General features: G+C 40.5%; 1 protein-coding gene across 2 annotated transcripts in view; it reads left to right on the forward strand.

Moving 5' to 3' along the window:
* The window catches only part of LOC123520719 (E3 ubiquitin-protein ligase LNX-like), a 211,344-nt gene extending 192,035 nt beyond the window's left edge, over window positions 1–19,309 (forward strand). The window contains exons 3-7 of one of the 2 annotated variants that reach the window (XM_045283267.1): window positions 1,436–1,542; window positions 15,103–15,361; window positions 16,251–17,083; window positions 17,382–17,504; window positions 17,903–19,309. In XM_045283267.1, coding sequence (XP_045139202.1) covers window positions 1,436–1,542; window positions 15,103–15,361; window positions 16,251–17,083; window positions 17,382–17,504; window positions 17,903–18,385 — 1,805 coding nt within the window. In that variant the 3' untranslated portion in view covers window positions 18,386–19,309. The remainder of the gene's footprint in view (window positions 1–1,435; window positions 1,543–15,102; window positions 15,362–16,250; window positions 17,084–17,381; window positions 17,505–17,902) is intronic. The other variant, XM_045283268.1, reaches the window with a different exon arrangement.
* Window positions 19,310–23,321: the final 4,012 nt, after the last annotated feature.

The raw sequence follows: 23,321 nt of genomic DNA on the forward strand, positions 1-23,321 counted from the left end.
ATATAGCTACTTTAACGAGACTTCCTTTTTTTATTGTTTTGATTGGATAGGCACGAAATACGAATGTTTATTTTCTACGGTTTCTTTCCACCATCTTACTACACTTCAGTCTCTCTCTCTCTCTCTCTCTCTCTCTCTCTCTCTCTCTCTCTCTCTCTCTCTCTCTCTCTCTCTCATCTAATATTCTTTCTTCTCTTTACTAGAGTCTTCTTCCTCCTCCTCCTCCTCCTCCTCCTCCTCCTCCTCCTCCTCCTCCTCCTCCTCCTCCTCCTCCTCAACACATAATCCATCTTTCCCTACCACTCGTATATTCTTGCCATCTCACTCTCCACTTCGCCCTTCAGGTGAACAAATCTTCTATTCTCGCGGAGTCTCGCATCTCAGCCTCCGCATAACAAATTCACTGGCCTTACCGAAGCAAGCCTTCCATCTCCACCCTTGCTACTTTCATTACAAGCGCCTCTAAGAGAACTCATTTTCTAGTATTTGAATTTCACCCAGACCTTTCGCTTCATCCCTCCTTCTGATCTAACTTTGCATTTGCATTTGCGAGTGTTGGAACTATGATGCTATCTGGTAGAAATTGCTTTACCTATTCTGTATACATATTTATCGCTTTGTCTCTAGATATTTTGTTTTCATATTTTAACTGATCCTAGGAAGAGAAAATAATATTCAACATACCCATTATATCAATCAATAAAACGTGAACTTTTGCTTTGTAAGCATTGTTTTAAGGTGAAATGACTAAAATTAAATATCATTATCTGCATGTTATTCCTACTGACAGGAGAGTATATTTGACATACGCACACTGTGACTCCTTTAACAAATGAACATATCTCTGTTATAAGAGTATTTTACTTATTTGCAATGTTTCTTCTTTGAAGAGAGAACACATCTTTGCGATTACATTCAAATCTCTATTGAGATAAAAATTTTATTGCATTATTTTTACTCTCTTAGTATCCGTGTAATTTTAAATTCTTATGGGATCTTGTATCTTCTTTTCTATTTTAGTGATCGTCCATCATAATATAAGAGACAATCTCTAGCTATTCCAGTCATCTACCATCGTAGTGGAGGACTTCTTGTTGTTCCAATGATCCACCAATCAACTGAGAATAAATCATTTCCTGTTCCTCCAACCACTGTATAGAAAAATAATTGTTACCTAATCCAGTGATCCATCATCCTATTCATAGCCAATCTCTTGCTATTCCAGTCACCTCACTAATTTAGAACAAATTTCTCACTATTACAGTCACCTGTCCTCCCATTTTAAGAGTAATTCTTAACTATTTCAGTCATTCATCACCCAATTAAGAACCAATTATTTAGCATCTCCACTTCCGGCCAATTCTATCGAAAAAAAATCTTAAACTCGTTATAGGTCCTTGCCACCATAGAATGACAGGCACCTCCTTTTCCGCAGGCATTACGCGGCTGCCCATTCTCGAAGGGGAGATCTCCCACATCGAGATTCCCCGCCGACATCCTGCCCTCGGTCTCACCATCGTGGGCGGAGCCGACACCCCGCTGGTAAGTCCCTGTAGTGATATTCAATAGCTTGTCACTTCATCATTATATGTTTTGGCAGCCACTCTTCTATCACTGGATAGTATACCCGACACCGCGCTCCCTATGCTCGCCCCTCACCGTTCAAGCACCGCCTGAGCCTGTCAAAACTATACAATTTGCACACAGAGCGGTAGTAATAAAATAAAACTCTGTGTAAAATAAAGCGGGACTAAACTGAATTACTCCCGCATTAATGGCGTGCATGTGCTATGCACACACACACACACACACACACACACACACACACACACACACACACACACACACACACACACACACACACACACACACACACACACACACACACACACTCACGAAAGAAAACAACCTTTGAGTATAAAATGACAATTATTCATATGAACTTTTTAAATCTATATTCTTCAAGATTTTGAAATTTGTATTTTCCTGAAACGTTTTTCATCCATTATTGAAAATATGTTCACCTAAAAAGAATACTATATAAAAAAGTTTCATATTTAATAAAGAGAAAATATGCGGGTGCCACAGTCACTTTAGACATCACAGTGACGGTATGGAAATAAACTAGCTCATTTTAAATAACATGTAGGAAGTGAGAAACGACACTACTGTTTTATGCTCATATCTTTATGTACCATTTCTTTTATTTATGATTGTCAAGAGAAATTTCTGATCCACAAATTTGCGGAAATGAAAAAAAAATAATAATTATATATCTATATATGTACATAAAAAAAAAAAAATGAGAATTTTTCCATCTCGGGAAAATTTTGACACTAAACAACGTGAGAGAAAGTATACAGATTTCAAAGTCCTTTTTTGACATAACAAGTACGGTGTGCAGATAACATCAGTCCTTCTAAACTATATAAAATTTGAATTCATATATATTAACATTTTTGTTCACACACACACACACACACACACACACACACACACACACACACACACACACACACACACACATATATATATATATATATATATATATATATATATATATATATATATATATATATATATATATATATATATATAATAAGATAAGAAATCGAGTGTAAATATTTAGACCTCACAATAACAACAAACAATAATGAATGGACAGACTAGCCACAAAATGAATCACTGACAATAAAACAAACGACAATACACAAACACCACACAAACAACGCCACGGACGCACACTTGATACACTACAATTTGATTTGAGGGTTCGCGGTTTTACATGGAGGACCTGCCTCAGAGTGATTATCTGTACCCTAAGCACTAAAATATGCATCTCATACCTCGGGACAGTTTGCTCTCTCTCTCTCTCTCTCTCTCTCTCTCTCTCTCTCTCTCTCTCTCTCTCTCTCTGGATCATATTCTCATTAAACAGTGTGAAAACTTAATTCGTAATCTTTGTGGTCTTCGAAAACAGTCCTAATGAAAGCCTGAAGTATTTAAGAGTACAAGTCCACGTCTCAATCTGACTTCTCATCTCAGGTAAACACTTCTCAATAAACGCAGATGCCCTATTCTTTTCTTTATGTTGTACAAAGATGACACAGATAAGTGGAAAATGAGAGTGAATAATTACTTAAGCTAAAGCAAGAGTACTACTGCATATTTCCAAACGTTTTAATTCTTTATCAGAGAATGTAGTACTGCCTGCCATTTTCCGAGAGTATCTGTTGGCGAGACGTATAGCCACTACGTGGTAACTATATAGTGCTTTTCATTAATTTCTTTCACTGGAAACTAAAATTATGCACTAGCTAATTTCTCTTCTTCCTAAGACTTAAACTATTTCTAAAGAGAAATGTCAACACAACTCCGGAGCCAAATTACCCAACTTTTTTTTTTACTCTTTTTAATGACTAACTTTTAGCAAGCGAAAAGATTAACGATTTTTTCTTTTTATATTTTGTGCCTTTGGTCAGTCTCCGTAACATATAAAAAATACTGCTTCATTTTGAATGTTCTTAACATGTCTCTCTCATTTCTCTGTGTTTTCTGTGATATTTCAATTTGAGACTAATTGCGAATTTCAATTTCTGACATATATTTCAAGAATGTGGTACAGTACGTGTATTTGTACTTCGTCTTATACATAACTAAAATTTTTCTCACATCCTACATGTACATATACACAGACATGACCTTCACCTTTATCATCTATATCCACAACTAGCCAATAGACATGTATAACTTCTTCCTCTACTGGCTTCCTCTACAGGCATGTTGATTCAATATAACAGTGACTACCATAACTTATGAACTAAATCACGTACAGACAAATACATAATTCCTTAGAGATTACATAGGGTTGGGAAACAGACATTGCATTATTTTTTTCTTCATGTTTTTTGTCAAAATAACACAAAGTGACCTCCATCATAGGAGCACGCCAGGCTCAGCGGGCGTCACGTGGCGCTGTCACTGGTGCGCGGTGATGGATGAGCGTGTTCGGTAATGAGGCAATAATGACTGTGTATTTTGCAGTGTTTCATAAAGGTATCATGCACCTGGTACGCGGCCTGCTGCTCGTATGTACCTGGTCGGCAAACATGTTAATTAGTAATGAACATCTAACGCTTGCCACGGAATATTTAAACCAGAGGATATAAATATGAATAATATATAAAAAATGCAAATGAAGCGAGCAGACGCCTCTCGCTCGGAGCAATATATCCTGAGCCTAGGACAGAGGGAGATGAAGCGACAGTTTTCCATACCCAAAGTAATCACTCACCTCCACGCCTTTGAAGTTGAGCTGCGTTTCGACAACATTACGATGTAACTACTCTCAGATACTTGTTTTTTTTTTTTATAGAGGGATATTAAAACTTTGTATATACGCACTCTAGATTAATAATAAAATATATAATTGTATTTCTAAAAATTACCTGGAGCTACTAATACGTATATAGAGGTATGCAAATCAACACAACATAAAACGGACATTTCCAAAGATACGAGACACAATTCTTATTCATCTGTGCACTGGAGGTGACTAAAAATCTTGTCTGTATTTACACTCTCTATTTTAACGACAAGAAGTATAATTGCATTTTAAGCCTTCCCTTGCGTCACTGATATATAGAGGTATATAAAACCAGCACAGCCTTTCCAGAGAACGAACCTTTCCAAAGATGCAGGACACAAAAACTAATTAATTTGTGCACTGGAACTGGAAATTTTCCCTGTATTTATACATTCTGATTTAACACAGACATATAAATCTATTTTAATATTTCCCTTGAGTCCCTGGTATATGTGTATCAGCCAACACAACTTAGACTAAACCTTACCAGACATACAAAAGAAACAAAACTTATTTAATTATGCCACGGGACTGGAAATCTCTACATGTTCTTTTATTTCTTTTAATTCCTATTAGACAAGGCGCGTCGCGTCGTCTTGTCTTGTCTTGGCTACCTTCCCTAAACCTGTTCAGGGAATCTCAGTCTGACACAAGATCGACAGACTACCACACAATGTTCCTCTTATTGCGTCCTTTCTCTTCTTTCCTCGGCGAGCTTCAATGTCCCTAAGGTACTGATTGCAATTCCTGCTGCTTTGTCTCATTTTCTCTTGACTTTTCCTTTTCCAACATTGCCTAGCGGCATGAAAACGTAATTTTTGGCTTAATTATACCTTACCAAATGAACTCGAATATTTTATTTTATTTTATATGTAAACAGACTTCAAATACTTCTCTTTTATTACTTCTCATTGCCGGAAGAGACAAGATATTTCTTTATAATCTCGGAGTATTTCGTTATCGGCTAATCCTATTAAGCTTCTTTTCCATTCGTTCCTTGATCTTTGTTCTTCTTCTTCGCTCTTCCTTTGTTACAACAGCAGACAGCCACTACTCTTAATGCTACTGATCTGGTTTGATGACATTCGTTGTATCTTAATCCTTTTACTTTTATTTATATATATGAACTGATCACTTTTATATGTGCAGCCATATTGTTTCCTAATAATTCCATCCTCCACTAATCTATGTACTGATAAAGTTCTATCACGACATTTAATAGCTTACTTTTTCCTGCTATATTCTGTAAAGTTTTTCATATACTTCAAAGAAGTAGCTATTCTAGGTTAAAATTTCTATCAAGCGGGCAAAGCGATCCAACATTCACCAGGCGCTGCAATAAGGAACGAATCAAGTACTGACTTTTTTTTTAGTTATTTCTGGTTTACATAACTGTATTAACAGATATCTCACTAAGCAGGCTCATAATGCACTCTTAAAGTAACGAGTCTCCCATCTGGTGAGCAAACCAAGCCATCGTTCTCCACGAGCTACAATGAGGAACGCACAGATTCCTGAATTCTTTTGTTATTCCTAGTTTTATATATGTAACTCAACACACGTCTCATTAATCAGGTTCATCAAGAATAACGAGTAATGAGAGAACGTAATATTCGGACCTTCATGTTGGTTGTTGAGGATAATGTCCTACAAACATTAGTACACTTCCTCCAACTTGGGATAATTAATTTAGCTGTTCTCCTTTGAGACAGGGCACCTCAGTTTGGCTTTCTTTCCCTTTCTTTTCTTTCTCCTTTCTTTTTTGTTGTTTTAACTTAGTGCCCTTCCAATATAAATATAAAAAAATGTATTTGCTATGAATGGATGAAGTGTCCGACGACAGTAAGGCACAAAAAAAATTATCAGACGGCGGGACACTTGACGATCGTTGTGGTCCCGATGTCTGAGGTGTTACAATATAAACTATACGTCAGGAGTTCAATTATCGACGAGGGCATGTTTCACTGCTAAATTTTCATCTTGCGTTGAGATCAGTTTCTTAGTGCTTCACTGACACTTAATGGGCGAAGAAGGAAAGGGGGCATGAGGCAGGTATCATCATTCATCTTTGTCAAAAAAGGAATAAACAAAAGAAGAACGTATGACGATATCACTTTGGTGTATACGAGGATCTTTACTTCCATGGATATGAATTTACCGTCTAATCATTCTGAGAAGACCAGGTAAAATTATTTCTTCCATGATAAATTACTTTGGGTTACATAACTCTCTCTCTCTCTCTCTCTCTCTCTCTCTCTCTCTCTCTCTCTCTCTCTCTCTCTCTCTCTCTCTCATAAGTAGAAGTAGTAAAGCTAACCTTTCCAAGAACGAAACTTCATAAAAGGATGACTTTGTATGGAAATCAACTGGAAATTTACACGGGAGTAGAACCAGAACTGCATCTTCTAATATAAAAGTAGTTTGAAATAAATAACCTACAGCGATATCTTTGCACACTTCACACGGAAAGCGGCGCGGCTGTCTAGTGTCTGCCTCGGGGCTCTTCAGGGCTCGCTCGGCCAACGTCTGCATCCGACAAGTAACGATCGAGGTTATTTTTGAGCGAGTATACCACGATCCGCTACACTGCCCACGAGATGCTAAGCGATGATCACACATGGGGTCGCATTCTTCGACGTTTTACCGTCCAACCTTGTCTAATTTTTACTCTTTCCGGTTAAAGGTTTTTGAGTGTGTCACGTTCCGCTACACTAGCCACGAGATATCCTAGCATGGGAAGTGTGTTGTCCAGTGTTTTACTCTCCAGCCTCGCCTAATTTCAACCTTCTCTAGTGGAAGTTATTTTTTGTTACTGATATTTACGATGAAGTTTCCCCCCCTCCGAAAAAAAAAAAAATCTTAAGTGCTGTTTATTTGATGATCCATGTACCATTACTATAAATTCATTTTAATGACCAACATAATGAAGTGTGCAATGTGTTTTAAGTGTTGGTTGTCAGGAGAGCTTTTAAGAATTATGTTAGTGGTTAAACATTTAAAATCCGGGTGACTTCTTGGAACATATAAAATTAGTTCATTCCAACTCGAAATCGTTCGAAACTAGATACTTTTAGACATTTGTTTTAAAACATAATACAAAGCTCACTAATTATGAAACAGCACCCATGAAACTTTTGTAAATCATGTAATCTTACCCGAAATAAGAGTATAAGAGAACAATCAGATTTAGAGGGTTAAAGGCGAAAGCGAATATTCAAAGGAAAAACAACATTAAAACCCTATTTCATAATCATTAGTGTGGCCTCTGAAAATATTCTTTATGAGAAAAGCGTATCAATACACTGGTCGATATCAGATATCCATTGATGATTCTCAACTAACTCCTTTTGTTTCGTGTTTTCCATTAACCTTAAGTCATTTTATTCGCTGACAATTTGATGTATGTTATTTATATGAAAATCAATAGTTGAAAAGACTCCTTCTGCTGAAGGATATAAGCTAAACATGATTGAATTATAAGTGACAAGGTTTCTGAGCAAAATTTTACTTCCCCATCGCTTTATTCATTTTAGTCCAGCTACCTTCTGTGTGCGACTTCATTTCCATGGTGTGACGAAACAATCCGTTGTATTTCTTAAGTATAATGAACAGTCGATCTCTAATTACATTATCTTTAATTATTAGTATAATGAACAAATGGCTTTTGTTCACAGACTAGTTTTCTCTACAACAAAATTTTCTTTCAACAGCTCTCACTTTAATTAACACGAACTTAACACTTCCTGGCTTTAGTATTGGCGAACGACTTAAATGATAAAATATGCAATTCGTTTATCCCTCAACGGACCGAGCTAGCGTGAGAACATAAATACATCACTGCCTATGCCTAACCGCTCTGTGTTTAGAGGTGTAACGAGAAACGTCTCTGCCTTCCCGTAATTGTGTAAATTGTACTTACGTATGGAGTTTCACCCTTTTCGGTTCCCGGAGAACGAAGATACAATGTTACTTCAATATAGAAGCTACATGAGACCTTTGCTTAGTAACTCAGTTCTGTTGCACTTCTCAATTCAAACTTCATATTCTGAAACGCCTTGCTCTCTCCCCACGACTATTTTCAAAGGTCACAGAGATGAGATTAGCCGGGTTTTCATGAGTGTTTCTCCTACTAATAATTCAGAAATGTTAATATTTTACTACATTCGTGAAGAAAAAAGAGATTAAGATATGTGTAACAATTTTAGCAGTACCCTAAATGCGCACAGAAGTGTTTCAGAATGTGGCTCTAGAAGATTAACTATTGAATGAGAGACAAAACAAAGGCTTTAATTTCATATACCTTCTGGGCAAATTTTTCGTACTATATATATATATATATATATATATATATATATATATATATATATATATATATATATATATATATATATATATATATATATATATATATATATATATATATATATTTTTTCAGTACAATGATGGTAACTGAATCGCCTGTAGTGGAACCTCCCCGAATGATGATGATGATGATGATGATGATGATGATGATGACGATGCCGATGATAATAGCGAGAAGAATAGCGATAATGATAATGATAGCAACTGCAATAAATTTCTTCTTATATACTAATAAAATTTATTTTTACATTTCCTAATGGAGTTTAATATTCCAAGTGCGTGATTTATGTCCGCGTTCAAAGGTATTCCGACGAGAGAGAGAGAGAGAGAGAGAGAGAGAGAGAGAGAGAGAGAGAGAGAGAGAGAGAGAGAGAGAGAGAGGATGAGAAGTATATACGTAAATGGTCACGTCCTCTGCACTTCAACAACGCGAAGTTAAAGCCTGCCCCATCCCACTCCTATATTAGTTTTCAATTGGGTGCGCCTATTAATGGTACAGAGGAGTACTGTGTGTCACGGGGAGCGGCTCGAGCGTGTTGGAGAAAGTATGCAATAGTTATTTCAATTAACGAGGCAATACTGTTCTTGCAATTGGAATTCATCATCAAGAGAGAGAGAGAGAGAGAGAGAGAGAGAAATATACTAATAAGCTGTCATATCTATTGCTTCTTATTAACTTACTCATCTGTCAATTACTAAACCATTTCCGTCCGTCATCCATGAGTCGCAGCAAAATGTGATTACGAGACTCTGTAAACTTCCTTTCCTTGATTATTACTGTCGATCTTCCTTTCCCTTCGCGTCATAATTTACTTCTCCTTTGAAGATGACGCGAAGATTTAATACATCACATATCCTGTACTTGAGAGAGAGAGAGCGAGAGAGAGAGAGAGAGAGAGAGAGAGAGAGAGAGAGAGAGAGAGAGAGAGAGAGAGAGAGAGAGAGAGAGAGAGAGAGAGAGAGAGAATTTAAAGTGGAGTGTAAAGATTAAACACTAAACTAAGCTAAAAACTAAAGAAAAAAAAATAATAAATAAATAAAACACTCACGAATAACAAAACACAATATCATGATTCCAGCAATTGAATGACGTCAAGAGAGAGAGAGAGAGAGAGAGAGAGAGAGAGAGAGAGAGAGAGAGAGAGAGAGAGAGAGAGAGAGAGAGAGAGAGAGAGAGAAATACTTACTCAACAAAATAACCATGTTACATAATCAGACATAAAGACACAACACACCCCATCACTTACAAAAGATAGACAATGGGAAGTGACAGGGACACAGGAAGTGGTGCACAAATCCTGGTTCTACTCGCCCGTGACCTGATTTCAACTCGTATCGTCACTCGAGGCGCAAAAAAAAAAAAAAAACACCAGCACCACGGGGAAAAATTGGAACTCATTAACATCCAGTAATACGTAATATATATTCTTGAAATCACTTACTTGTATGGTGATGAGAGAGAGAGAGAGAGAGAGAGAGAGAGAGAGAGAGAGAGAGAGAGAGACCTTGTCAGTTTTCCACCGTTGTTTTCCCCTCCAGACATTTCAGCACCTAACTCAATCTTTGGACATTTTACCTCCCTCTCTCTCTCTCTCTCTCTTGAACATTCCCCTTTACTTATTATCCAGTCTAACACACACACACACACACACACACGGGGACGCCACGGAACGCCTGACTTCCGATCTTTCTAAAATTTCCGATTGGGGCAGAGAAAATCTAGTAGTTTTCAATGCCTCAAAAACTCAATTCCTCCATCTATCAACTCGACACAACCTTCCAGACAACTATCCCCTCTTCTTCAATGACACTCAACTGTCTTCCTCTTCCACAATGAATATCCTCGGTCTGTCCTTTGCTCATAATCTTAACTGGAAACTTCACATCTCATCTCTTGCTAAAACAGCTTCTATGAAGTTAGGTGTTCTGAGGCGTCTCCGCCAGTTTTTCTCGCCCTCCAACTGCTTACTCTGTATAAGGGCCTTATCCGTCCCTGTATGGAGTACTCTTCGCATGTTTGGGGGTTCCAGTCACACAGCTTTGCTTGATAGGGTGGAATCGAAAGCTCTTCGTCTCATCAACTCCCTCCTCTGACTAACTGTCTTCAGTCTCTTTCTCACCGCCGAAATGTTGCATCCCTTTCTATATTTTATCGCTATTTTCATGGTAACTGTTCTACTGATCTTGCTAACTGCATGCCTTCCCTCCTCCTGTGGCCACGCTGCACAAGGCTTTCTTCTTCTCATCCCTATTCTGTCCAACTCCCAATGCAAGAGTTAACCAGTACGCTCAATCATTCATCCCTTTCACTGGTAAACTCTGGAACTCCCTCCCTGCATCTGTATTTCCAAATTCCTACAACTTGTCTTCTTTTAAGAGGGAGGTATCAAGGCATTTGATCCCCTAATTCTGGCTGACGGTTTTGGCACTTTTTGTACTCTTTGGAAAGCCAGCGCTCAAGTGGGCTTTTTTCTAACTTTCTCTTTTTTGCCCTTGGCTGGCCCTCTTCCCTACGTAAAAAAAAAAAAAAAAAACATACAGTGGTTAGAGCGCTGGCTTCACAAGCCAGAGGACCGGGATTCGATTCCCCGGCCGGGAGGAGATATTTGGGTGTGTCTCCTTTCACGTGTAGCCCCTGTTCACCCAGCAGTGAGTAGGTACGGGATGTAAATCGAGGAGTTGTGACCTTGTTGTCCCGGTGTGTGCCTGGTCTCAGGCCTATCCGAAGATCGGAAATAATGAGCTCTGAGCTCGTTCCGTAGGGTAACGTCTGGCTGTCTCGTCAGAGACTGCAGCAGATCAAACAGTGAAACACACACACACACACACACCTAACATAACCTAAATCAATAACAATAATAATTTACATCAGCGTTAGGATTAAAAATGTTCACTTACCAGGAAAAAAAATGTCTAGATAGGAATTTATCAGAGGGAAAAATGTCACATGGGCAAAAGAGATATGTAAATACTCACAGGGAGAATCAATGATCGATTGATATGGCTTTTTCACAGTTTCACTTAATCCTTAACCACTCACATATTCGTGCTTATTCATCATCCGCCTTCAAACATTAAACTAACTAGTTATTGCATGAAATATATATCCTTATAATTCCCGCCTTTCTAATATAAAAGCTTATAATGATTTCCATACATTAGTGTTGTGAATTGTAGCATATCTCAGTTAAAGCCCCGCAAGAACGTAAGTGGAAATAAAAGAGCAGTCTGTTAAGTATACGTATATATATAAGAGTAAATTAAATCTTGTACATACTCGTGACAAATAAAAAAAAAAAAAATACATGGATTACTCGTGCCCTCCCACTCAAGCCCAGCAGGTCCTTAGGGATATAATAATGCCCAACCTTCACTAGCACAGTAATGGCTTCCCTTTTAAAGCATTCCTGGAGTTCACCGTGTGTGTGTGTGTGTGTGTGTGTGTGTGTGTGTGTGTGTGTGTGTGTGTGTGTGTGTGTGTTATCTTTTGTTTTCCCCACGGCATTCTCCGAAACAATACAGTCCCAGATAGCAGACTTCACTCCTCCCACCACGCTGACGAACGCAGCATCCACTACTTGTTTATCTTACTCTAACTTTTATCATTTTTCATGCTTCCCATCATATCGCAGGGCATCCCGAGATTTAAAATGGTTCCAGAGAAAGTTAGTGAGCATTGTTTTCGTAGCTATCACCTGCCGAGCGTATGTAAAAAAAAAAAAAAAAAAAAAAAAAAGCAGTTACGTGCCCGAATAAAAAGGAAAGGAAAAGGAAAAAAGAAAAACGCGCTTCACAGATTGGGTGACATGCAAATGCGCAGACAGGGCGATTCCAGCTCTTCGTCAGTCCCATCGCTGGGAGAGAGAGAGAGAGAGAGAGAGAGAGAGAGAGAGAGAGAGAGAGAGAGAGAGAGAGAGAACTATGGTTTGTGGTTAGGTACATTCGGAACCCACAGAGTGACAAAGAGATCAGGGCAAACTATCAGCAGGATGGACGTGACACAAGGACTCGTCACGGCTGCAGAGAGAAAGTAGGGACGTTGAAGAGACTGTCAACCTAAAGTGATGAGTTCAGGAGAGCCTGCCACACTCTCTTTAGCCGTACCTGGTGTTTTCTTATGCAAAGCGTGACACTATGTTTGGGATGTCAGGGAGGGAAGGGCGAGGGAGGTGCGGACACTTACAAAGAGGAGGGAGAGAAGGGAGGTAATTTGGAAGGCTATCAAGTGCCTGCCCCGCCCCACCTGGATGGATCCCCGAGTGAGAATGGGAGGCAATTTCGTTTCTGTAAATATTGCTGAAAAGGATGATTGATTGACCCGCCTCACTGGACTTCACTTAGATTGCTCAAACAAAAAACATTTTATTTTTTCAATCTTACTGAAATACGAGAATGTTTTAAGTATTCATCCATTTCACGACGACCATCACTACTACAGTTACCATCACTTTTATTGCCATAAAGCACACACGCATGAACACACACACACACACACACACACACACACACACACACACACACACACACACACACACACACACACCACATATATATCTATCTATCTATCTATCTATCTATCTATCTATCTATATATATATATATATATATATATATATATATATATATATATATATATATATATATATATATATATATATATACTTTTTTCATTTAAAGTTTGACTCTTATTTTCTTTTACTCTTAATTTTGGAAGGTCGCTAATGGCCTTTCAATGTTCCTAACGATTATGCAAATACCCTCCTTCCTCTTCCCAAAGCTGCGTCGCTAATTTACCGTGTCGAGCCGCCCAACTTATTTACACCAAACACGGGTAGTGGGGCTGAATTGATCGTCGGGGGGCTGTGAGGGTTAAGGCGATACACCCTCACAAAGAACATTGATCAGGATCTTATAATGCGAAGACTACAAACCCTTTTCGAATTTCACTCCCAGTCGTACAAACGTTACCATCTTGCTCTGTTGCAACGCTCTTCTATTCAAGGACAGGAACAACTTGAGACAAGTTCCTTGTTTTCAATTTGTATGCTTGAGTGTGTTTACTACTAAGCACTGTACCCTAAATTAGACTGCGGGGGAACCTTCAGCTACTATTAATGATCCAGGATGTAATTACTGAAACTAGAGAGAGAGAGAGAGAGAGAGAAAACGTGTGTGTGTGTGTGTGTGTGTGTGTGTGTGTGTGTGTGTGTGTGTGTGTGTGTGTGTGTGTGTGTGTGTGTGTGTGTGTGTGTGTGTGTGTGTGTGTGTGTGTGTGTGTGTGTGTGTGTGTGTGTGTGTAATTCACTTCGATCGCCTGCTGGTCACCCAGCCAGTCTTCCCCATTACGGAGCGAGCTCAGAGCTCATAGAAAGATCTTCGGGTAGGACTGAGACCACATCACACAACACACACCGGGAAAGCGAGGCCACAACCCCTCGAGTTACTTCCCGTACCTATTTACTGCTAGGTGAACAGGGGCCACACATTAAGAGGCTTGCCCATTTGCCTTGCCGCTTACCGGGACTTGAACCCGGCCCTCTCGATTGTGAGTCGAGCGTGCTAACCACTACACTACGCGGTGTGTGTGTGTGTGTGTGTGTGTGTGTGTGTGTGTGTGTGTGTGTGTGTGTGTGTGTGTGTGTGTGTGTGTAATTCACCTCGGTCGCCTGCTGGTCACCCAGTCAGTCTTCCCCATTACGGAGCGAGCTCAGAGCTCATAGACCGTGTGTGTGTGTGTGTGTGTGTGTGTGTGTGTGTGTGTGTGTGTGTGTGTGTGTGTGTGTGTGTGTGTGTGTGTGTGTGTGTGTGTGTGTGTGTGTGTCCTTAACTTCACTAAAGGGAATAAATGTTTATACTACAAAAGCATCGTTTAATACTCTTACTCAAATTAAATACACAAAGCGTAAAAACTTTAAAAAATAGCGACAAAAAAGTGGACATGACAGAATAGCGGTGATGACTGGGGCAACTGTGCTATGGATAAGTGGTGTCCACGAATCACTTATAGTAATGACAAAGGAAGAGGAGGAGGAGGAGGAGGAGGAAGAGGAGGAGGAGGAGGAGGAGGAGGAGGAGGAGGAGGAGGAGGAGGAGGAGGAGGAGGAATGGGGAGATGGCCGTGTTGGTAGTGTGACAATGAAGTTAACCATGTGATACTGGCTGTGCAGATGGTGGATGCAGATGCAGCGTGTTTCTGAACCTTGCCTCCCGCCACCCGCCTAATAGGAAGTGGTGGCTGCATATGAGGCAAGCAATGGTAATAAAATTCCTCATATAAAACTATAAACCTTCTCTCCCTTACTCTCTCATATCTGATGGGTCTGCCTCTAATAGCAGTAACATGTTCCTAACCGTGCCTCCTCTTCCCTTCACAGCGGTGCGTGGTAGTGCAGGAAGTGTTCCCGGACGGGCTGGTGGCGCAGGATGGCCGCCTTCAACCTGGCGACCAGATCATTGAGGTGGACGGCGTGGACATGACCTCGGCGACCCACCAGGCCGTGTGTCAGGCCCTGCGGCGGCCCAACTCTGTGCTCCGGCTTGGCGTGTACCGCGAGAGGATCGAGGCATACCGCACCTCACCGCACGCAAGGCACGATGACCTAAACGGCACGCCAGTGGAATGTACGGAACAAGGTATGTTTCGTAGTTAAGACAAAATGTATTAATCTACTTTACCTTCCCTGAAGTGTATGGATGAGCTTCATGGACGAACATTGTTTACCTTCACAACACTATTCAAATAATAACGATGATCGCAACATTCGTTCAGGAAGTCATAGCAATATTGACATTATCAACGATTTTCTCTATATAATTACGAAAAAAGGTCGTCTCGTACACAGTTAGGTGAAGAGTGAACACCTCAGTATCAATTACTTTACTGGTGAAACGTGAACGCCTCAGAGGCGATTAGTTTCCTCGTGAATGCGCGTTTTGCTCTCACGGCGCATAGTCTCTTTATGGATAATTCCATAACAATCTGACTCACATCTGAAATTTAGTGTTATTCACAGCGGTCGTCTGCTGCTCAACCTGCCAGCCTTTCCCCTACGGAAGGAGCTCAGAGCTCAGAGTGACCGATCTTCGGGTAGGACTGAGACCACATCACACACCACACCGAGAAAGCGATGCCACAACCCCTAGAGTTACATCCCGTACCTATTTACTGCTAGGTGAACAGAGGCTCCACATTAAGAGGCTTGCCCAATTCCCTCGTCGCTCCCGGAACTAGAACCCAGGCCCTTTCGGTTGTGAGCCGAGCGTGCTAACCACTACGCTATGAGATGTGTGTGTGTGTGTGTGTGTGTGTGTGTGTGTGTGTGTGTGTGTGTGTGTGTGTGTGTGTGTGTGTGTGTGTGTGTGTGTGTAGAGAGTAGAGAGAGAGAGAGAGAGAGAGAGAGAGAGAGAGAGAGAGAGAGAGAACGTGTCACTCATTCATAAACTGGAGTATCATTGTTGTTTACATGACAATCATTCTCCCCTAAGCTTGATCACGTGTTCATGCCGCTGCACTGTGTTGCAGGTGAGATGATGGCCGTCACGCTGCGCAAGGAGAGTAACCGTCAACTGGGGCTGAAGCTTGGGGGACGCCGCACCGAACCCGGCATCTTTGTGATGGAAGTGCTGGAGGGCTCTGTGGCAGCACAGGACGGGCGCCTCCACCCGCATGACCGCATCCTGGCCATCAACGGCGCGGACGTGCGGTATGCTCGCCTTGACCATGCTTCCACCCTCATTCATGAGTCTCAGAACCGAGTGAGCCTCGTGGTGCGGCGAGGGCCAGGTCCTGCAGCCTTCGAGTACAGCAGTCGTGCCACTGTCTCTTCGCCCGAGTGCCCGCCCCACACCTGGCGCCGCAGTCCCAGTGAGAACGGATCTCAAGGTTCGCATGGGGACGAACCGAGCGTCAGTGAGGGAGGATGTGGAGGTGGCCCTCTGCAATACGGCCGCTCAGCCTCTTGCGATTCTCTTAGCGACCACAGTCTCGTATCCTCCATGCTCTCCTCCCCCAGCACTGGCCTCCCCTCCGACGCGGGGGGAGGAACTAGTTCTCCTCCTAGAGGTGGATCTCCTATAACGTCTTCTCCAAGTTACTACACTTCCGACACTGATGATGTAGAGATACACCCCCATCAGGCGGCAGGGGATCCACACTACCAAGGCCATCATCATCCTCACCAGCCTGGAGTGAGTCCCCAAGCAGACCACACCATTCACACCACCTCCATATCCCTGCCAGTCACCCCAAGGGGGGGTCAAGCTCCCGAAGATACACATGACTTCGCAGCAGGACTGAGGCGACTCTTGCACTCAGAGAACAATCATCTACAACAGAAGAATGTCACCATAAAAAAGGTTTGATACTCCGCGGTTGTTTATTTATCGTTATCGTTTAACAAAATCTAACATTCCTTTATATATATATATATATATATATATATATATATATATATATATATATATATATATATATATATGCAACGCCCAACCTTGGGGCATCATGGAATAAAATATTGGTCCGAAGGGCACTCAAGGACACTCAGGAAAACACGAATCCATCTCAATGATCAGGTCAAGATGAAACTTAATCAGGAAGAATTTAGGTGGGCGTTGATTGCTGTCACGACATAATGTAACGGGAGTTTTCCGGCAGGCCACGAGGGAGAGTCTAGGCATGAGGATAGGCGGTGGTCTGGGCAGCAACGAAGGGGACACGCCAATCTACATTGCAAACATCAATCCGCAGGGACCCGTCGGCCGTCGGCGCAACGTTAAAGTAAGTCATGTGTTCCACTTCATAGAGGCTACTACAGAAACCACACCCGAGCATGGAGCTTGAAAAGTATTACTTAAAGCCCAAGAACAGAAAGAGGCTTTTTTGGGCGTGGTTCCAACCTTCAGCCTCCATCTATGTATGCCAAGGCCGTTATCACTGAGCAAGTGACCAATGTGTGTGTGTGTGTGTGTGTGTGTGTGTGTGTGTGTGTGTGTGTGTGTGTGTGTGTGTGTGTAATAATAAACACGGCCCTATACCATTATACAGAAAGCTATTGGCATTAAATATTAATCCATATCACAATACAAAGTTACTGAAACACCGGAAAGCAATATTTATATTTACAGAAGCACCCATAACATCCTTTCCCATTCAATGATTCCTCCTATCTCTTCCAGAAAGGGGACGTGGTGCTGTCAGTAAATGGTCAGTCACTGGTGGGCCTAACGCACGGCCAGGCCGTGGCGCTGCTCAAGGCTACGGCTGAGTTGGCAGGCGTCACTCTCTCGCTCCTGGACGGACCAGAGACCTCATTAGGTTCGGCTAACTTCGTACCGTCGTGGTTGTTCTGGCAGAAGCTCCCTCGTTCTCTGCACGTGTCTAAGAGCGTGGTGCTGCACCGTGCACCAGGGGCGTCGCTTGGCTTTAGCATTGTGGGCGGTGCCGACCCACAGCGCGGCACGGAGCCCATCCACGTACTGTTCGTGGTGCAGTCGTCGCCAGCAGCGGCTGACGGCAAACTGCGCTGCGGTGACCGGCTGTTGGCGGTGGACGGCCACTCGCTGGAGCTGGTGCGGCACGCCTCTGCCGTGGCCTTACTGAAGCAGGCCGGCCAGAGGGTGCACCTGCAGGTTGTGTCCTGGCTGGGCACGGAGCTGTGACCTACACCGCACACTACATCAATCCACTCGCAGCCAGAACTTCCAAAACTTCCCTTAACCTTTGATCAGGTCATGTGTTTCGCCAAGATTTTGATAATTATATCATTTATATGCTATGTCACATGTGTCGCCATGAAATCACCCAAAGTAGGCAATTACATGTCGTGCCATCTAACACACGATTTTTCTGTCATGAAATATAATTCAGTGATCATCAATGTCAAATTCTGTTATTGAAGTATTTCACATGGAGAAACATGAGCGTCATATGCATAAACTAAAGAGCAATGTGTGGCTACATTGCCTGGCCTTTTGATGGGATCACACTCGTCTTCAGCCAGAAGCTCACATTCAGTACTCTAGAGGTCATGAGACCTCGTGTTCCTGATTTCACATACATACATATTCATGCTAGTCACATGCATACAGTGACAATGCTACAGCATCAGCCACCCCAGTAATCAACATGGAAATGAGTACGAGACCCCTCTCTGAATGGTGGTCCATTGATTAAGACAAGGCCAATATTCGATTCAAGTAATGGTGAGGCTTCGAGCTCTATAAACCACTCATTTGTAAACACGCCGAACTTCCCCCCCATCCCCCAACACCTCTCTCTCTCTCTCAATAACTGCTGCTGCTAACTCTAAATTGCCAATGCATGCCCATGCTAAAACACATTCGAATTTCATTAACAGAGGTTGTCAGCTTACGATTTTCAAGATTAAACCCAATGCTAGTACACCATACACTAGTATCAGAAAACGGTAGAAGCTAGGAAACTCAACTTGCCAGTCATCATTACAACATCCCATAAACACTCACCAAGCCCATAAATCTATCTGGTAGTTCATGACATGCTATCATTAGTACAAGAAGCAGAATTTCTACATGATATACAAAAACGATGGAAAGGTTTTACCTCGATGCGGGACCTCCTGCCTCGACTTGATGTAGACCTGCCTGGCGGTATACTCTGAATGTCTGTCTGACACGTCATTGACAGTGTTGCCTAATAAGACATTTTATCGGTAGTCTGGTTTACGCAACCCCTAAAACCCACTGAACAATGATATTTTTTGTTGATAACCAGTGGATTCATGTTTTTTCTTAATATATATATATATATATATATATATATATATATATATATATATATATATATATATATATAAGATAATCCAGAGTTCCAGCGGGAAATCCTCTTAACTTAATAAAAAAATAACACATGAACATTTTGAAAATAACTGTGGTGCACCTTCTATAAATATATTTTTGTTCGAGCTTAAGATTAAGAGTGCATTAATATTTTATTTAATTGCTATCCTTTTACGTAATTAACATTCTCTTAAAGAGAGAGAGAGAGAGAGAGAGAGAGAGAGAGAGTACCATTTTCCAATGAATTTTGCATCTGTTGGACACTATCTTTTATTTAGTAATTTCCCGAACATACCTACTCTTGATCGCATTGCTGTACGTTGCACCATTTTTTTTCTTTACTTAATTTTCGCCATCAACTACCAATTCAACACAAAAAAGAACACTCAATCTTGTCCTGACACTATGCTCACGATATTGTCATTAAGAAACAAATATCTTAAACAGACCTCATTTAATCTACATATTGTGATAATAAAACAGAAAGTAGTTGCCATAATAATTTACTGGTTCATAAGATCAAGTATCAGCTGTGCATTTCATTCAGTAAGTTATGTATCTGAACGAGAAACGGCGAAAGAATATTACTTCACTGCTTTGTCTTTTAAGTCTCTAATGGACGAAAAAATTCCAAACAGACGTGTACTAAGAGATTTACTTTAGGACTGTCAGTTTTAGTTGGCCAGGGTATTCTTAGATGATTATACTTTCAGCAAGATTGAGCAAGTCATTGGGATTTACAAAAATAATATAATTTATGATCCTATTTAGTTCAACAAGAGTTTTGTATCATAAAGTGGAAAAATACATACGGAATTCCAGCTACTCATCACTGTGATCATTGAAAACAGTACTAATGAAAGAACAAAAATGTTACTACCCGTTTCTCTAGAGACCCATCTGCTATAGTCCCATATTTCTACCTTTTTTCGGTGTCCTCCCTCACCTATTTTCAAAGAGCCATAGTGAAAGTTATTAAGCTTTAACAGTATTTATACAATTACAGTGATAATTCAACAAGTAGCTTATAGTCGATAGAGAAAACACCCATGAAAATGTAATTAATCCTCTTCGTGGCCTTTGGAAATAGTGGTGATAAGAGAGATGAAAGCATGTATGGGACATTATCTCATGGGGCAAAATTAACATAGGAGAAGGTGTAACTGAATTGGCACAAAGCGGTTGATTACAGCTCGATCTCACTTAGCTTACATAATATGTGGATTAGAGGTGAGCTCACAAAATCTAATGTGGATACGTTTATGATATTGATGCAAATACAGTGATGACAGTAACATTGTCTATTGCATATAATGTACTGCTTATGTTACTATCACCATTACACAAATACAGCTACTGCTACTACCATCCTTACCATATCTTCTACAATGACTACCACTAGTTCTACTGAGGCTGCTGTTACCATCAGTTAGAGGAGATTGAGAAGGAGGAAGATAATGATGATGCCAGTATCAATAAACATGTCCTATAATTTAGGGTGTGCAAAACAATACCCATGGAGGTTCAATGACATTTTTAAATAACAAACAAGAATAAGATGCAATGATTCTGCAACAAAGGAAAAAGATAAGTTGTGTGAAATTGGCAATACAATAAACCTTATTCTTAATGATTAGTGACAAGTAAATATGCAATAGGTAATAAAACAGCAATAATATCCCCATACCCAAGCTGATATTCCTTTAGGTTTAGGGGATAGGTAACAATGGCAGATATAATCACATAAATAGTAATAAATGAAAGGAATCATATTTTCAAATGTTTTGTCAGCTTATCCCAACTATACCTCCAACAGATTGAAGTAGACACCAGTTTCCAAGGATGTTTTCATGATTGATTTTGCATCCTATAGAAAAAAAAAATAATAATCCATGATCTGATTCATCTTCTTTATGGTCTTTGAAAATAATACTTATTAAACTTTCAGAATATGGCCCCAGATAGCTGTTGTATCTTTGAAGACTACAGTGAAAAGTACAGATATATTCATTGATCCACACCAGTTCACCACATCATCCCAAGGCATAAGAAGCTTTTTGTCTACTATGTCCACAAGACCTATGACCTGCCACATACATTGCTGCAGATGACAGGCTTCATCACATAATTCAGATAAACCATTATAGAGAAAAAAAGGTACATACTATCAGGAACTATGATTTGCAAATGAATTGGCAGTTCAGTACAAATAAAATGTGAACACACTTTTCTATATAAATAGCTAATAATTCCAATGCCTTGTGGTTAAGGACAGTATAAGAACAGGATTTGTTCAGTTACATACTACTTTGATTCATGACATACCTAACTGCTTCCTGTTGTTAAGTATCTGTTTATTATACACAAGTAACCTGATGTTCTAAAAACCACATTAACATGATAGTTTGCCTAGGAAACCTACAATGAACATGACAACCATCAACTAAATATATCTCTTTGCAGACTGTAGAATATGGTATTAGTAAGTTAACACTAATCAACATTCCTCCCTAACCTTTCTAATTCACAAAAAAAAAATGCATTGATACCAATCTATCTTGTCTAATGTCTATTCTAAGATATTTGCCACAGATAATCATAGTAAAGGTTTCAAACATTCCTCTCTCAACATCTCAATCTTACATCATCATCATCATCTCTCTCTCTCTCTCTCTCTCTCTCTCTCTCTCTCTCACACACACACACACACACACACACGCCCGATAGCTCAGTGGTTAGAGCGCTGGCTTCACAAGCCAGAGGACCGGGGTTCGATTCCCCGGCCGGGTGGATATATTTGGGTGTGTCTCCTTTCACGTGTAGCCCCTGTTCACCTAGCAGTGAGTAGGTACGGGATGTAAATCGAGGAGTTGTGACCTTGTTGTCCCGGTGTGTGGTGTGTGCCTGGTCTCAGGCCTATCCGAAGATCGGAAAAAATGAGCTCTGAGCTCGTTCCGTAGGGTAACGTCTGGCTGTCTCGTCGAGACTGCAGCAGATCAAACAGTGAAACACACACACACACACACACACACACACACACACACACACATTGTGAAATGCTACAAAAAGATTTTAATGAGATATACAAGTGGAACAAGAAATGGGAAATGGAATTTAATGCAAAAAAGTGCAGTGATGGAACTAGGGAAAAGCAAACGAAGACAGAAGAGGAAGAGATCTTACACTATGGGAAGGGTAGAAATTCAGATAACAAAAGAAAGGAAAGACTTTGGTATTACAATAAATGACAATTTATCACCAGAAAGACATGTCAACAACATAGTTGGGGAAACATGAGTTATTAAGAAAAATGAAATGGGCTACCCAATATAAATGAAGAGATGATGAAAAATCTAATAGAATACATGATTCAACCTAAACTAGAATATGCTGCACTTATATGGTCACCACATAACAAGAAAGATATAAGGAAGATAGAAAGGATTCAAAGAGCTGCAACCAAAATGGTTCTAAGTTTGAAAGACCTAACGTATGAGGACAAATCAAAGATATTGAAACTTCCAACATTGCAACAAATTAGAAAAGAGGAGACCTAATTGCTATATGCAGTGCATGGAAGGGAATGGATACAGTTGACAAAGAAGACCTATTGGTGTGGGACACGGGGACACGGAATGGAATTGAAAAGACCGTGTGTAGAAGAGACATTAAGAAATACAGTTTTCCAAACAGAAGCATAGAAATATGGAACAAGTTGGATGAAACAGTGGTTCAAGCAAGGAATATTCATGACTTTAAGGCTAAACTGGACAACAAT

The sequence above is a fragment of the Portunus trituberculatus genome, chromosome 47, assembly GCF_017591435.1.
Source record: "Portunus trituberculatus isolate SZX2019 chromosome 47, ASM1759143v1, whole genome shotgun sequence".
NCBI lineage: Eukaryota > Metazoa > Arthropoda > Malacostraca > Decapoda > Portunidae > Portunus > Portunus trituberculatus.